Source organism: Oryzias latipes, chromosome 10 (genome assembly GCF_053564925.1).
Source record: "Oryzias latipes strain Hd-rR chromosome 10, Olatipes_Hd-rR_3.1".
Classification (NCBI taxonomy): domain Eukaryota; kingdom Metazoa; phylum Chordata; class Actinopteri; order Beloniformes; family Adrianichthyidae; genus Oryzias; species Oryzias latipes.
In genome coordinates this window covers 12,814,783-12,831,337 of record NC_136246.1, presented here as the reverse complement: position 1 = coordinate 12,831,337, position 16,555 = coordinate 12,814,783, and the positions used below count along the sequence as shown (strand labels likewise).

The window sequence follows — 16,555 nt, the reverse complement described above, 5'->3', positions numbered from 1 at the left end:
GAAGACAAGTCTTCCTTCAGGTCACTAATCTAAATACAGACACTCCTCATACATTGGTTTTTCTCTCTCCTCTGCCCCAGAATAGTAACTCACACATCCAAACAAACGAGGGATTATTTGAAATGAAAATAAGCAGCTGTGGGTGAAGCTCTCCTGCATTTCTGATGAGCAACAAAGAAAAAAATAATAATAAATAAAACAAATTCGCTCATGAGCTTCAGAGAAAGTGGCCATTCCTCAGGCCAAGTATAGAAATTCCTTTGAACGGCCATGACCTGGTAAACGCTGAGTATCTGAGTTTATCCTGCACAGCCGTCCATTTTGTTTCCCCCCTCCCCATCAGAAAAGTGATAAAGAAGCCCTGGAGAAGGGGGTGTGGGGCAGCTGCATAAAATGCATGAGAAAAACAGCGAAAGGCTTCATTCGAAATGATATATTCTTTAATTCTACTCTAAAAAGGAGGAGTTTACTGTCACAGAGGGCCTCATTTCTCATGTTGACAGTATTGAGCCACTCCATACATTACAGGAATTCTAATGATCTTCTATTTTTGAGTCCCCTGGTAATAATCCGATATTAGATTTTCTTTTTATGCTTTATTTTTCTATTTTTCCTTGGCCTTATTTAGTTGTTGTGTTCTCTGGCTCGGTGTGAGCTAAGCCAGCACAAATGTTTGACTTGATTACATGTTCTTTTTTCAATTTTGTGGTGGAAGATGCTATTTGAGCTCTTTTATTAAGGAGCAGATGCTTTTTTAATTTTCACAAAAGTTTGTATTTTTATTATTTAGAAGTTCGGGGCTTTTAAAAGTTTTAATATGAGTGAATTTCTGTTTTTCTTTTTCTTAAAAGAAGTACAAAAAAATTCTGAAATATGTCAAAAATATGTTGTATTTCTCAAACTATAAGACACCATAAAAACCTTTAATTAAAAATAAATTAAAAAAAGAAGAAGATTGTAGACAGTGCTACACCAGTGTTCCAAATAATTCGAAGCACCCTATATATGGATTAATTCTGATTGTGTTTACTGACATCAAAGTGATTTTGAGAGGGACATGGCGCTCTGTCAAAATGTCAGTCCTTTTTTATTTTAGGAGCTACAAACAAGGTTGGCTAACGTGTTGTGATGTTCTGTGTTTTTTATGCGTTACTCACAAGGTTGGACATTGGTGTAGTAACAGTAATGCTTATTTTAGCGGTATTACCGGTAGTCTGTTTTTTTATGTGTTGCAAACAAGGTTGGAAGTTACAGGTAAGACCTAGAGTTATTGTAAACACACTTATTTAAGTCTATTTTAATGCACCCTATAAGTTTGAAAATAGATCATTTATTGGTGGTTCACCTTACAATCTGGTGTGTCCTATAGTGCCGAAAATACAGTAGGTTGAATCAGGACAGAAATGTTCATAAATGTGTTTATTGGTCTTTAAGTTTGCTTTCAGATCAGCATCGTTTGCATCCTCAGAGCACAAATAGTCAAAGTGTGAGCATCCAAAGGAAAGGCCTTTTAACCCTTTGACACAGAACTTTAGCTTTAGCGTTGACGTTCATTCTACCACAGACTACTGAACCCTTTGGCCGTTGATGTTATTAACCTTGCACTGATATGCAACACTTTACTCTAATGAAGTATTGATACAATCAGCTGGTTCACATTGGTCATGGAAACTCCAGGCATTACGGGCTGGCATCCCTCTGGTTTTGCAGAAACCTGGTGCTATGTGCTGGATCAGGTGGGCTTTGCCAATGAAAAACTACAATGGGGGATTAGTTATAAAACATGTTGGCCCTCACCGCCTGAAGTCTGACACGTGGTGTAATCAAGTTTTTACAGTTTATCAAAGAGTTAGTGTTTTTTAGATGTGTGTTAAATGGTTCAAATCTGTTCATTTGAATGTTTTTCTTTTTCTTTTATAGTCTCTCTTACTTCAACAAGCTGTCAGGTCTTTTCCGTCCGACTTTCACGCCTGCTGGACTTTTCTCCCAACAGGCGTGAGGAGCCAACCATTATATCTGTAACAGCCCTCTAGTTGGGCTGAACCGGTCCATTTCCAACCACACCCAGGGCTTTGGCAATTTACTCTCACGACAACGCAAAAGCCTCCTCAGAGTCCTTAAACTGTGCTAGCTGGATTGACAAGTAAGAACATTTTTACCAAATACAACAATTTATGCCATCTTACCCCTGTTATGAGAACAAAGGGCTCAAGCAGGAGCAAGCTGAACGCATCCATTTTAATAAACACTTGACTATTTGATGTGATAAGCAGGAAATTGTGAGAAATGAATTATACAAAAGCTGATTTTTATGAACTTTTCCGAAGTGCCTCGGGGGTTTTTGCTTGTCAGTTTATTTGAAGTACGTTTGTAATTACTGCATTTGTTAACTCATGCCAGCATTTTTCACTTGACATGCTGCTTTAGGCTATTGACATTATTGATTTAAAAAAAAAACAGCTGAAGTCTCAATTCTATTCATGAGTATATTCATAAAGTATTTACATACATTTTACACAATGCCTTCACCAAATTCATGTCACTGTGTTTTATTGATATTGCTGGCTTTGTTATATGAAGCAAACATGAGCAATCGTCTAAATTTACTTAGAAGCCAAGAATCTTGCATAAAAAAGTTATGGATTAGAAAAAAAAGAAACACTTAAGGCATAAACACTCCTGTCAAACGTATTGGTGCTTCTCATGGCCACAAATGAAAATTGGAAATAGAGAACAGAAGAGCAAGATTAGTCTATTTCATGAAGTCGATTTACCTTAACATCATGGATAAAAAAAAAAAAAAGTATTCAGGAAATTGTTTTGACGACAGAGATTATTCTTGGAATAAAAGTTTAATTTGGAAAAACAAGAAAAGTCGTTCATTAAACTTCAAACTGTCACAGCAACAGTGCCCCATTTTTGTCTTCCTGTCTAAAGTGTTCTCATATAGCTGGAAAGCTCTGGTGCATTTATGCTCATGTTATGACAGAACATCAATTACAAATGCATATCTCACTTGCTTATTTGTTGGTTGCAGATGAGAATTATTTCAGCGCGGCGCGCCGAGGCTTGGGTGCCTTCTTACAGATCAGGATGGCCTCAGTCAGGAATAAATTGCTTGAACAGTGGCGCTATTTTAAGCGGTTTGCAAATTGCAACAGGGGCGAGTTAAACAGAGGAGGATAACACATCATTAGGAAGATCACAATAGACAGCTGAGGTCTCTGCTTCTTTAATTATACATCCTTATTTTGAACACGATGCCAAAAAAACATGAAGAAAGGAGTCAGACGTGAATTTTTTAGACTTTGTCATCAAATTTACAAGAAAAACATCCATTTTTATTCCAGCTTTCTATTTAGTGCAGCACACCACTAACGAAGGTAGGTTTGTATATTGCTGCGATAACAATATTATGTATATGCATATGACAAAGAAACCTCATTCACTTGCTAACTCAGACTATAATCCAGATGAAGTCTTTCTGAAATTTTCAAAAGAAACAATAAAAAGTGGGATCATGTGCACATGCGACAACAGTGGAAAGAAAAAACATTGAAGCCTTTATAAACTGAACATGATCTTGAAAATGTTGTTTTTGGTGTTTTTAACCTTTTCCTCCGGCATTTTTCTGATGACGCATATAAAGAACATGAATATTAAAATTGCATTTCTAAGTATTTCTGTATTCAAATTATTGTAAATCAAGATGTCATTTGAAAAAGCCTGTAGTTGTTACGCACAAACTACCATCGGTGGGCCACGAGCTCCCTGCTCCGCTCCATTCTGATGCATTCATTGGCAGACGACTAGATCCATGAACGTCTTTGTTTTCCTCAGCATCTGTTTGTTGTTTGGTTGGGGTTGTGAGGGGCTGTAAGCCAGCTGGAAAGCGTGTCAACATGATGGGTGACGGGAAGTGGGGATGGGCTTCCCATCCCACAACTCAGAGATCCCAACATCCCACAACTCAGAGACATAATTCTAATGAACTACTGCTGCTCTGCAGAAACTATGTCCTACAAAAGAGACAGAAGTTTTTTGAGCCTCTTTTTTTTTGAGGGGCTCATGATTGTGGTGGCAGAAGCAAACACCACAGCGACAGTACTGGCTGAAAACGGCATGATTCAGATAAAAAAAAACCACTGGGCTTTTAAAATATATCAAAAGATGATAGGAGTGGGACTTTAGTATGTAAAGTTGTAAACTTGGAAATTGTTTGACAGTTTATTAGGAACAACTTAATCCTGTCATTGTATGCCCAAAAATGCTAAAAATTGAGGATTATTTAGTTAAGAAGATGCTACAAAAGAACAGAGTTCCTCTTTGTAAAAAACAAACAAACTATTCAGTGTTTTTTATATACTTGTGATGCATAGCTCGGTGGCAAAAGACATCAAGAGAATCAAGCTCCAAACTGAAGCTTTCAAACTTGAAATCAATAAGCAATAAAGAAACAGAGTGTCATATTTATCTGTGGTTAGCTATATCTGGAAGCACCATTTTTAGAAATACATTTGCATTGCACGCATTATGGTTTTAGCAAACTCCTAAAGGAAGGATGAAAGCAAGGAAAAATGCTGCGGTTATCTTCAGCATTTTTTAAAGGCGATCTGAGGAAAAGGATACACTTTTAAAAGCTATTTAAGATTACATTGATCACGCTTGAATTCCTTTTATTTGATGGAAGAACAAACTAAAAGACAAATGGATTTCAATTCCAGACGTCCGCCTCAGATCCTGCCCAGCATGCGAGCGATCCACCAGTTGCACGGCATCACAATCTGACAGATGACCCGGCCTCCTTGGTAGTAGTACGGCCAGGGGTTGAAGCCGCCCAGGGGCTCGTGGTAGCGGCGGCAGAAGCGGTAACCACGGCGACAGTACTGGCAGCAGTAGCCACGGTCGTCCAGTTGGTTATCCAGCTCGATTCCAATATCCCGCTGCAGAGGACACAGGAGTGGGCAGGGTTACAATCGCACACATGACAAATGCCAGTCCTCCAGAGGCAAGGGCAGGACAGCAGAAAAGAGGAGCGGGTGACAAGAATTGATGAGGCTGCTTTGGTTGTAGGTCAACAGAATACAGGCAAAAACCAAACAAGAGCGAAAAGATCAGGAGTGATTCCTTTGAAAATGCCGGCCCGTGTGATGCTTGATCACGGCGACAAGGAGATCAAGATAAACGGCGCATCGAGCAGGCTTGAATTAAGCATTAAATATAATACCCTTGACCTTTCTATTATACACAAGGCAGCACAATAAGTCCAGCCTGCACGGCTCCTCTCTCAATTCTGTCTTGAGTCAAAGGGAACTCAGTTGTTCGTTACCAAAGTAATTACACTATTTCTTTCATCTTTGACCTCTTAACTTCCTGAAACGAAGCAGTGACTGCCCCTCCTCCAACAGAGCATTCAAATTAGAGCTTCTCATGTCTTGGCGCCCTCCTCCTGACCTTGACTTTAAGTGCACGGCGCATTCCTAAAGCAATTAGCAGAGTAATGATCGCCTAAGAAGGATTCTTTCATTTGCTCTCGCTGGCTGCCTCTGAATTTATAGAGGGTCCAAATGAAACCCAAATGCAAGGTAAATTGGGCAGAATTAATGGCCCTTGGCTTTTTCCATTGTGCTGGTTAGTTCATGCACCCATTGACTTGTAGGGCTGAGTGCCATGCCTTTGATCAACTCCAAATGGGGTTGATAGGACGGGCTGCTTAACTCGGAAGGAGAGTTGAGACAGAAACTATTCACGATTGCTTATTTTGTCCACAGTGCTAAAAGAATTAAAGCACCTAATTCAGCAATGTTGCTCAGCTAGCAAGGAACTGATTAGCAATACCAGAAATGACACAGAATAATCACGAATGAGTGGTTTTTGGAAACCTATCATTCATTAATGTCCACAAGATAACAAAAAAATATTTATATAAAGACTAATTGATACCACTTGATCAAGTAAAAAATCAGTTTGGTTTGGAAAATAAATCCTCACTGATTGATTTCTTTAAACGTTTGTGATGATGTTTTAGTTTAAGATCAAAAAAACAGAAGAGGGTAATAACTTTTTGACCAATTTTATAAATGATATAACGTATAGATATATTTAATTTAATATATATTTATAGATGTATTTATTTTCGTGTTTCAATGTAAGAAAATATACGCTTTAAAATAATAATATTTGGAAGCCAAGTCATAACAATAGCTTCAAACACTGACATTGTTCTTGGGCTCAGTCAGTGATAAAAAATTGACCCTTATCAATGGATATTGCAGCACTTTAAAACATTTAAATAGAATAAAACATATTTTGTCAAAGAACCTGAAGCAAGTAAGCAGTTTGGGTGCAATTTGAATAAGGAAGATCTACCTCGCATACAGGTATGCTGGGTTGATGTGATTACTAAGCCTTTACTTTGAACCAATACCCTTCTTCTTCTCAGCCAATCACAATCAAATGTTTCCTTTTAATTTCATAATGGTCGTATCTCTGCACAGTTCGCCGTCCCTCCTCCACCCTGTGCTCCACCTGGGGCTTCTCCCTCTTGTTTAAACTCTCAACCTGTAAAATAAGTCCAGTTTTATAGAATAAGAACAAAGATCTAATAGCGATTGAAGATTGATGTAACTCTGGCATTCTGCAAAGGAGACACAGGACAGAGGAGATTAAATGGCAAGGTCTATAGCAAATCAGGATGCAGATCACAATGTGCTGTTAAAAAAAGCATGCATAATTGTACTGAAAATGGCCACAAAACAGCGAGACTGCAATGTAAAAAGGGACCACTGTACTTTCATTTCTTATATCTCTCCTTATTGAAATTTGCTCAATAAAGTCTGGAAAATAAACAGAAAAATCTCCAACATAACATCAAATAACAACGACGTCAATCAAATAATCCAGAATAATTTGTAAAATAACCTAGAGATTGGTCTGGAAAATAAATCAACTTTAGTTGCAGTCCTAATCTAAAGTGACCTGCTACTTATTGGCGGGTTCATTATTTACTCTTTTTATGTAAATACTAACTTTTATATGACTAATCTTTTGGTAAAACCCTTTATTTCCATGTTTTTAAAATAAAACACGAGTTGACCACTACTTAATCATTTACTAGCTTGAAGTTTTTTATCTTTTTCCTTCCATTTATCAATATTATGTGCATTTATACAGCTAATCATACACTTTCAAAAAAAACAAACTATGGCTTTTTATGATTAGTGTCTGGGAGACACAAATGTCACTATCTTACTCTTACAACGATGTCTGCATGTAGTAAAAAATATACATTTATGTTTGTGTACAGAAAATGTTTAAGCCCCCTCCCCTTTTGTCTCCACCAACTCAAGCGGGCAAATTAGCCGATTAGTTGCATCTACTCCACAAGTAAGTGAGCAGTCAGTCACGACAGCGGTGCTGGTTTGGTATCGCGGCAGCTTCTATGAATTCCCCACAAGCGTGACCTATAAGAAAGTGTGCCATGCGTTTGATGTGAGCCATGATAAAGTGAGCAACACCTCACACTCGTGAGACATAATTAAAATACATAGAAAGGGTGCGACGGATGATATCGAGGATAGATGGGGTTGATTTATTACTTAGACTGGCAGAGGTAGGCTTTTAACGATTTATTGGTTCAGTCAGGTTTCAGGTCATCAGCTTCCAGGCAACAATCTGTTATGGAAACAACACGAAAGCTGTCAATGGACCAAGGATAATCTTATCTGCTCCTCACAGCCCAAACTGGGAAGTTATGAAATCTGGAGCTGCGGCTCAGAAATGGAAGAAAATACTTTATTCAAAAGACGTTTGTCAAAACAAGCAGCCAATAGGCAGCATTGTAGCTTAAAGACAATTAATCAGAGCTATCCTTTTAAAACGGAGGGCACATATTAATCACCCTGGCTTTGAGATGCCGTCTCTAGCGGGAAGCTGCGGTGATAAGAATGGTTCACCTTGGGAAATCTGAGACAGTCACTCACAAACAAGCAGCATTAATGAAGAGTAAAACCCATTACCCTCTTGATGTATCTGATTTCATCACGCACTCATGCTCTCATGCAAACGCACACACTCGCACACACACACAAAGGCAGCGCAGCTCATAATTGCAGATGTTGGATGGGAACGAGTCGGCGGAGTAGAAAACTGTGTCAGTCATTCAATAAGATGTAACCAATCAAAGCATGACTCCTCTAATCTCCACACTTGTTGGTGTTATTTCACACACGCTGATCAGCGCTCTTCATGAGCTTGAAGCGCAGGCCTGAATGTGTTATTAGACAGCAAAGCTCATCCCGTTCATTTTGGCACCAACCGGCAAAGATAATATTTCTGCTGCATTTTGTATTCAGAAAAGCTGTTTTACCGGTTTTCATGTTGATACACAGAATGGAGCAACATATGAAATGCTTTGACGCATGACTTCACCTCCCAATTTCATCTCCCTGCATCACAGGAAATGACAACAAACTGGATGAACGGTGATGTGGCGTACTGGGCGAAGCCCCAAGGTTTGTGGGGATTGGGCGAGTTTACGCCGAGAAGAAGCACGTTAGCGGTCAATTCTTGGATGGAAACAAGCTCGTCCCAGCTATATGAGTCAAGGACAGACGTACGCCCCCATGCAGCTTGTCAGAGAGTAGTTATTCAGTTTGAAATTTCCAGGGCCAGCTCCAAGACACACTGCACTCTGACATGGCAGCCGTGGCAAAGTTCAACGACATATATCTGTCAGCCTCTGTCACAAGGTCTCAGACGATTATTCTGCTTTATGAGCGCTCGCTGTGGGCAGACGTGGCACTGAATCCCAGCCTTATGAAATGCAGATGAAGCCAATGCATGTATCTTTTTTTTTCTCTCTGTCTGCCTGTGTGACAGCAGGAACCGCCTGCGTCGCCTTCGTGCACATTTACATGAGCTCTGCGCGGGGGAAAAAAAAAAAAAAGATAAAAATGAATGAGGCTTGGCTCACACATGTGGCCTCCCACTGGCTTGCGCGAGACTTTGGACTCCCAATTACAGGCTGCTGCTTGCCCTCTGCTTGGCCACAAAGGCCTTTGTTATCAGCAGAGCCACAAACAGCGCTCGGACATGCCGCTGGAATGGACTGCAGAGGAATGCATTACTCAGCTGATAGTGGCACAGCGATTCAAACGGAGAGCTGGGTTTTTTTTAAAATCCCCTGGTGTGTTTTAATTGCGTGCCGCTGCATCCCCTGCCACAAACAATAACGGAGAAGTCGGAGAGGCTGTGTGTTGAAGGTGATTCTGGGACGGGGCTGATAAATGCCAACATTATAGGACATCCCATTTCTCTGTGTGTCTCCCACCTCTGAGGAGGAGCGACACATTTTCCTTGACGTTAGCTTTAGTGACAGCTCACCTGTAAGTGCTGCATGTCTTCGTCTGCTTTGAGCGTACCGATCCGTGTTAATATTCTGTGCAATGGGAATTTTCTGTGGTGTCCGGGATAATTAATCATACACTATTGAGTGGTTTCCTTGCAGCATGCCAAAATATGCCATTCGGCTAATGCGTTTATTCTATGTGCTTTGATAATTAAAGCATTATTAATAAATGCAGCCGATCTGTGCAGCAGTGAGTGACCTTGAGAAAGCTTTTTCATGCACCGCTTTCCCCCGTCAGAGAAAAAAAAAGGAAGTCGACAAAAAAGAGACACTGACGGCTGCTGTAAGGCACTACTTGCTGCCTTTGAATGATATTCCTCTCAATTAATGGAGAGACATTTAGGGAGTCTTCAATGAACTGGCCTTACTTAAACAGATATATGGAGCAATTGCTGTACCCTCTGGTGCACAAAGTCAGTTTTAACATCAATTAGTGAGCGATTTATATGCAGAAAGAGTTGCGGCAGAGCTGCAGCCGACTGAAGCCGCTCTGCTGTTGCCTGATGTGTGGTCCCTGGATGCGGATGAGGAGCAGAGCCGCACTTACATAGTCATTTACGGGAGGGTGATCCAAGACATCTCGGGCAAAACGCTGACCTGTGACCTCTGTGTCGGGTGTGTCCACATCCTGAGCCTCAGCTTCTGAAAGCACAGGAGCAGAGCAGGACTTCAAAACTGTCACAACTTTACTTTCAATTTACATGTCTTACGCTCTATGGGGCGCGCACAAAAGCCTTAATTTCTTTCAAAAAACAACATTCATTCATTCATTGATTCTTCCATTTATTCCCTTTCGGGGTCAAGGCGCTGCCGGAGCCTATCCCGACCACTTGTGGGCGAAGGCAGGGGACACGCTGGACAGGTCGCCAGTCTGTCGCAGGGTAAAAAACAACATTGTTCCTTCAATATGTTTTCAATCTGGTTGCACTTAATCATGTCGAAACCATTTTGAGAGGTACTATCAAAATGTTTGGTTAGGTGTTACTGTGAATATACATTTAACATGTAGCGGTGTCAGACTTTGCTTTTTTATGTGTTACTAACAAAGTTGGGAAATACTGTAGTCGCAGTAATGTGTGTTTGCTATCAGTCTGTGTTTTAATGTGTTGCAAACAAGGTTGGGAGTTAGAGGTCTTGGGAATTTGCTAACGCTTCTAGCGACCTGTAGCCTGTGACAAACAAGTTCTATAATTAATGTGAACACTGTTAATAAAGTCTGACTGATGGACTTATCTCTGAATCTTGTCTCTGTTAATGTAGCTTATAGTGAAGTGAACCTTTTATATGACAAGTTCAAAAATAGACCCTTTTCATTGACAGTGCATTTTATGGTGCAGAACTATGGTAGTTGATCTAATCTTTTACTTATATGTGCTTCAATTATTTCTTTTTTTCTGCATTGATTGAGATAAAAATGTCAAAAAATACCATGTCTAATACTATATTAACTGCATCTTGGAGAGTACTGTCCTTTAATTTATACCACATTATATGCTTGAAACATGCTGGAAAAGTTCCGACGTTGCCACAACCTTTTTCATAAAACTTTTCTGCTTTGTTTAAATGACAAAAATGATAAGCTTTTAAGTCCTGTTTAGTTCTTTATCAAACAATCACTTCACCTTTTAAATTGACACAGTAAAACGTGTGTGTTCACACACCTCATGATCAGAAATTATTTGTTTTCACCTGATGAGAGTTCACACATTTTTTTTTAATCTAGTTTACTTGTCTCCCCCAAGACAAAAGTTTTGGAGAGGTGCCACTGTGTGGTAATGGTAGCTGTTAATTGTTGCTGCCTGGAGTTTCATACAGAGTTGTTAGAAACAGAGGCTTTTGAGAGACAGATCCATGCTTCGCTCTTATCTTAATCAAAGACAATAATAATGCGTCAATCACATGTTAAAGTTATTGTTAGAGCATATTCCTCTGATGTGACCTTTTGATTATATAAGTCGCAGTTTCTTAGATAGTTTGGCCGGGGGTACGACTTATATTCAGGTTCGACTGGTATGTGATTTTTTTTAAAAATAAATAGCAACAATCGCTAGGGTGTTGTGGCTGTGTGTTAAATTCTAAAAATAAGACTGTGCTCAGTCTTACGCTGGGTTTAGCAGAATTGTCCAAAAGCGAAACAGAGGATGAAGAATTCAATGGATTTAGTGGTTTGAAGGGATACAAAGAGTTGTTAGCATATTCCTTATGCAACGGTTATCTAAAAAAGGTTGCACCAATATTTTACATACGTCCTAAATAAGCATTGATGTGTTACGGTAGTGACGTGTAGATATATTCAGTCTATTATTGTTATCTATTTTATCATTATCATTTGCCTTGCAAGATGAAATGTCTGTTCTTGTTCTCATATTTTGTTAGATAAATTTCTCCTCAAAGTGTAATTTACATGTGATTTTTTCTTCTTAATTACGCTTTTTTTTGGGCCGCTGCAACTTATAGTCCGAAAAGTACAGTACTTATCTTACCTCTGAAGGAGAGTCAATTTGCACTCACTTAATATTGCTGAAATCTCAGGATCACAAGTTTTTTATTTCATCATTTCCCAAGATGTATCACCTCATGTTCAAAAGTTAAGGCCTTTGAGACGCCAGCATCTCATCGTACTAAGCTGTTTGTTTAAAAAAGAAAAAAAAGCTTGGGCCTAATCTTCCTCAAGTGTCACACTGCAATGTCACAAAATAACACTTTTTATATAAATCCAATCCTAGACCTGATCCAACACTTATTTCCTATCCTCTAAACGCTGAGTTTCCTCTGCACTTCATCAGCTATTAAATGTTCATTTGATGCTCACACTGATTTTTCTAACCCAATCCCTTGCAATTCTTCAAGCATTTTTCTAATAAGTTACCATGGCAACTCCACTTTCCAATTATGGATTGATTGAGTCAGAAGGAATTCCCATCTGTGTGTAGATGTTGCCACTAGATTAGCATTAGATTTTTAATGTTGCTTTAGTTTGCATTAGCACCTAATCTGATTGCACACTGATGACAGTCCTCAGCAGCCTTTTGCAGACTTGTTCAACCAGTGTTTTAATGTAAAGTCAATTGGTAACCTGAAGGTTATCATGCTCAAATCTAAAAATATCTATACAGCAGTTTCTAAATACAAGGTAAACTCATCAAAATATAGTTGTAGTGTTTATGAATTAATTTTTAAAAACGGAATTGTAGTTGTTTAATACAGTCTCAACTGAACCATCTGAACGTTTTCATAAATCATTATTATTGTAAATTAGCCAAACAAAAGCAGTTTTTTATTTTTGTTTTTTTACACAAAAAGCTTTAGTTGTCTTACATAGAATATATGGAATCGTATGCAAATATGACAATAAACTCCCGAAAGCCGCAGAATAAAGTATATCGTAAACATCCACCTTCATTTGACGCTTTTTGGGGAAAAATATGAAAGAAATCAATGATGCCAGAGAGAGGGGAAAACAAATTCTGGCATGGAAAGCGACTGCAGCGGCAAAGGAAAGCAATAGACAGCTGATCATCACGATGGATTAAATTAAGAATCAGTTTATAGAGAAAGTTAAGCTCTTACCGCTTGTTTTTGTCCAGATGGTGAAGCTAAAGTTTGTTTTAAAAAAGCCACTGATATATTCTATATCTATATCCAGTCACATTAAGATATGTGACCGGAACTTCTTGAACTACTTCTGTGGATTATCACATTTTCTGAATCAGAATCTAGTATTCCCCCTGACCATGGTATAAAATAGAATAATCTGTTGGATGTGGTTTGAATTGGATGAAAATGCAAAAAAAAAAATAGTGATTAATTTTTGACAGTCCTATTACCATCATATACTTAAATATTAAGTCCAAATTCATCTCTTGTTTGGTCAAATGTTCAGAGTTCAGACTGCTAAACAAAGCGGACTTTCAGAGGTATCTAAAACTTTGAATTGGACCTAAAAGGCAAGTGCGAAAGCCTTTTCAATGCCGTGAAAACTAGGGATTCCATAATTCTCGATCCATAAACGAACCATACGTTACCCTATTATTACGAATCGTGGGGAATGTGAATTTTTGGATCTCTTCTGCATATCAGTACGTTTATGTTAAAAGTTTTCAACAGTTGTGCTAAATTTAAGAAAGATGTATTATTTTATGATTTACATGGTTTTCTCTGCAGTGCATCTCCATTTTGTTGCCAATGGATTCGTTCTCACAACCATCAGTTAGTTTACATTCAATTCAATTTTATTTTTATAGCCCAAAATCACAACAACAGTCATCTCAATGGGCTTTGTACCGGTAATTGTAAAGTAAACTTAAAATCATAAGGGGGATGAATACATTGAATTCAATAGGAAAATTCTAAACTGAACTAACTAAACAGACTAAACTAAGCTAGGCATCCCTGCCCTTAGACCCTCCTTCGCGGTAAAGAAAAACTCCTAAAAAAACAGATTCTGGAAAAAAGAAGAAACCTCAGAGATGTCCACATGAAGGAGGGATCCTCCCCCAGGACAGACAGATAATGTACCAGAACTCTTAGAGAAGAATTAACTTATCTAACTATACAACTACATGTTTAAATAGTCCAGCAGGTGAGCTTCAGCCACATGAAGTTGGGGGACGGCTGGGGGCGCAGGACGAGCCAGAGGCAAGGTCCACATCCCCATGCCTTGTCCTTCCCCATTGAGTCCTTGTACAATGCATATTTTGTGTCATAAATTATGTTACGTTTTTGTACTTCCACAATGATACTTTTGTGATCCATGGCAAAGATAGACAGAAGTGTTATCCGTGGTGTTACCATGTGTTTTAGCAGGAGGACATCACCTTAAAAAATAAATAAAAGTAAAAACATTTTATTTTAAAAGTACAATGGAAATTTTTATTTTGAAACCCCGACCTGTTTCCTGTTTCTCTGGCTATTTGTTGCAAAATCGACACGTCAATGAACTGGAAATAGAACTCCTGTGTACACCTTGTGTTTCGTTGTGTTGAAGAGGGACGGATGACTGACACAGAAAAATGACAGAGGCGATGTACACATTTAGATTGATTAATGAACGTTCTGTTTTCTGTGTCAACGCAACAAAGATGCAGCGCAGACGGACCAGTGTTGATCAGGCTGTAGTATGAGCCGACTGAAAGGTTTTTCTTTGTTGTTACTTGCTTAGTAGTAATTAAAAAAAATATATATTTTTTTCCAAATTTTGTATCTTTTGTCGTTGTTTTGTAATCATATATTTGTGTATTGCACCAAAACAAGACTGTGACCCCAAAATTAAGGTTTGAGCCGCGTCGTGGGGAAAGTGAATCGTTGCAGCCTTATTAAAAACTCACATTGAATCGCAGTTGTCCACAGCTTGTAACTCTACAGGAGAAAACCTTGGAGTGAAACATTTTCTCTTGTTATCATTTTTACAGTAGCTGCAATATTTTGCATAAATAAAGTACTTTACATTCTACTGCCATCCTTCACACCAGTATTGCTCAGAGCTCAGAGAGCTGCCTGGTCCAGCTGCTCCCACGGTTGGTAAATCATCCTCTCTCTATGGACCGGCGTAAGGCCTTCGGGGATCCCCTCCAGCGAGAGTGTTAATAGTCTGCGTTTAGAGGCAGCGCTGCCCCCTGCACTCACCGGTCAGGGGGGAGGGATGGATCCAGTGGATGGGCAGATGTTGGCAAATCTCCCAGATCTTGGATGTGAGGAGAAATTCAGGGTTAACGATGGGCTCCTCAGCAGGAACCCACACACGGGAGTCCTCCACCTTCATATCGACGGCCTCGCTCTCACCCACCTGCTAAACACACACACACACACACACGCACACACACAAACATGTAGAATCAGACGTGTTTTGTTTAGACACTTACACTGTGTCAAAGCCATCAGGGCGCCACACAAAGAACAATCCTGCATTTTCACTCTCCTCCCCCGAGTCACGCAGCACTTTCAACCTTTTAGTTTCATCCATCACCTCTCTGTCCGCTGAGAGGACAGGAACTTCCTGACTCCCGCCACCCTAATGCCCTCGTCCCCCCTCCCTCCTTCAATTCCACGCCATTGAAATTCACAGACGGCAGTGATTTGACTTTAAAATGACTTCAGAAGTGGTCTTCGTTACACCAAGTGAGGCTGCACGATCATTTAACGTGACAAACACAATACAGCCATGTACTCTCACTCTGCCCTCCCCTTTATAACCGCGGCGGCTCTCTTGGCACTAGCAGCCGGCTTAATTTGTTGATACTGTAGTTCATGAGCTGTAAAGTAAACTATTATTGCTTAATGATAAGATTACATGTCAGTGGTGTCTAATAGAGACATATGAAGAAGATTTGGCATAATTCTCCTTCCCCTCCTTTAAGTGTGGGTATTCATTTTCCTCATGTATATGTAAATACCCACACAAACAAACCCCTCTTCCCGTTCTCTTGTTAATTAGTGGCCCAGAACAGAAAAACTGTTCGCCTGACAAATGTTTTTACAAGGTGATTTTCTTCCAGTCTGCAGCTTAATTGCACATTAGTTAAGCTTGATGTGGAATCCTGGGGCTATAGCAGGAGCAAGACTCATTTATTTCAGGCTTTTGCCCCTCCCTCATGTTTGCCCCGTCACTCTTGCTTGAATTAGAATTTTTTTTTTTTGCTTTCAGCGATTCTGCCCTGTTTTTCTGTGAAGTCGCATCTCCGTGACCTGCGAGTTTGCTGTCCTGGAAGACGTTTGACACACTTTCCCCTTACTTTTCCAGCAGCGGACTAATGATGACTTGGAGGATTGGCGGTGAGGGGCGTGGCCAAAGGGGGGTGCAGAAATTAAACCCCAAACTCAAGCAATGCAAGCTGTACTTCCTAATTGGGCCTCTTAACCCAGCCTTCTCTGCAAAGCAAATGGAGGTCAGGAACACGACTTTGACTTCAGAGCTGAGAAACGACTCCAATAACTCGCAGAAGACAGAGCGCCCGGGGTGGCGGTGCTAAAGGTCAACGTTTTAGCATGGGGCACAGATTTCTAAATGCCAGTTGACAAGCACACAGACAACATGATTACAGCCTGCCAGTTTACACACTTGCAAGGCTTTTCCATTTTTCCATTGACAAATGATATATTATAATGACACCAGCAACTTTTTATCGAGAGCTGGACCTCGGGAATGAT

General features: G+C 39.7%; 1 protein-coding gene across 1 annotated transcript in view; it reads right to left on the bottom strand.

The window, feature by feature from the left end:
• Positions 1–3,216: 3,216 nt before the first annotated feature.
• Positions 3,217–16,555, bottom strand: part of tnmd (tenomodulin) — a 187,340-nt gene continuing 174,001 nt past the window's right edge. The window contains exons 5-7 of the mRNA XM_004073071.4: positions 15,035–15,194; positions 9,957–10,051; positions 3,217–4,943 (exon numbers count right to left, since the gene is read on the bottom strand). Coding sequence (XP_004073119.1) covers positions 4,734–4,943; positions 9,957–10,051; positions 15,035–15,194 — 465 coding nt within the window. The 3' untranslated portion in view covers positions 3,217–4,733. The remainder of the gene's footprint in view (positions 4,944–9,956; positions 10,052–15,034; positions 15,195–16,555) is intronic.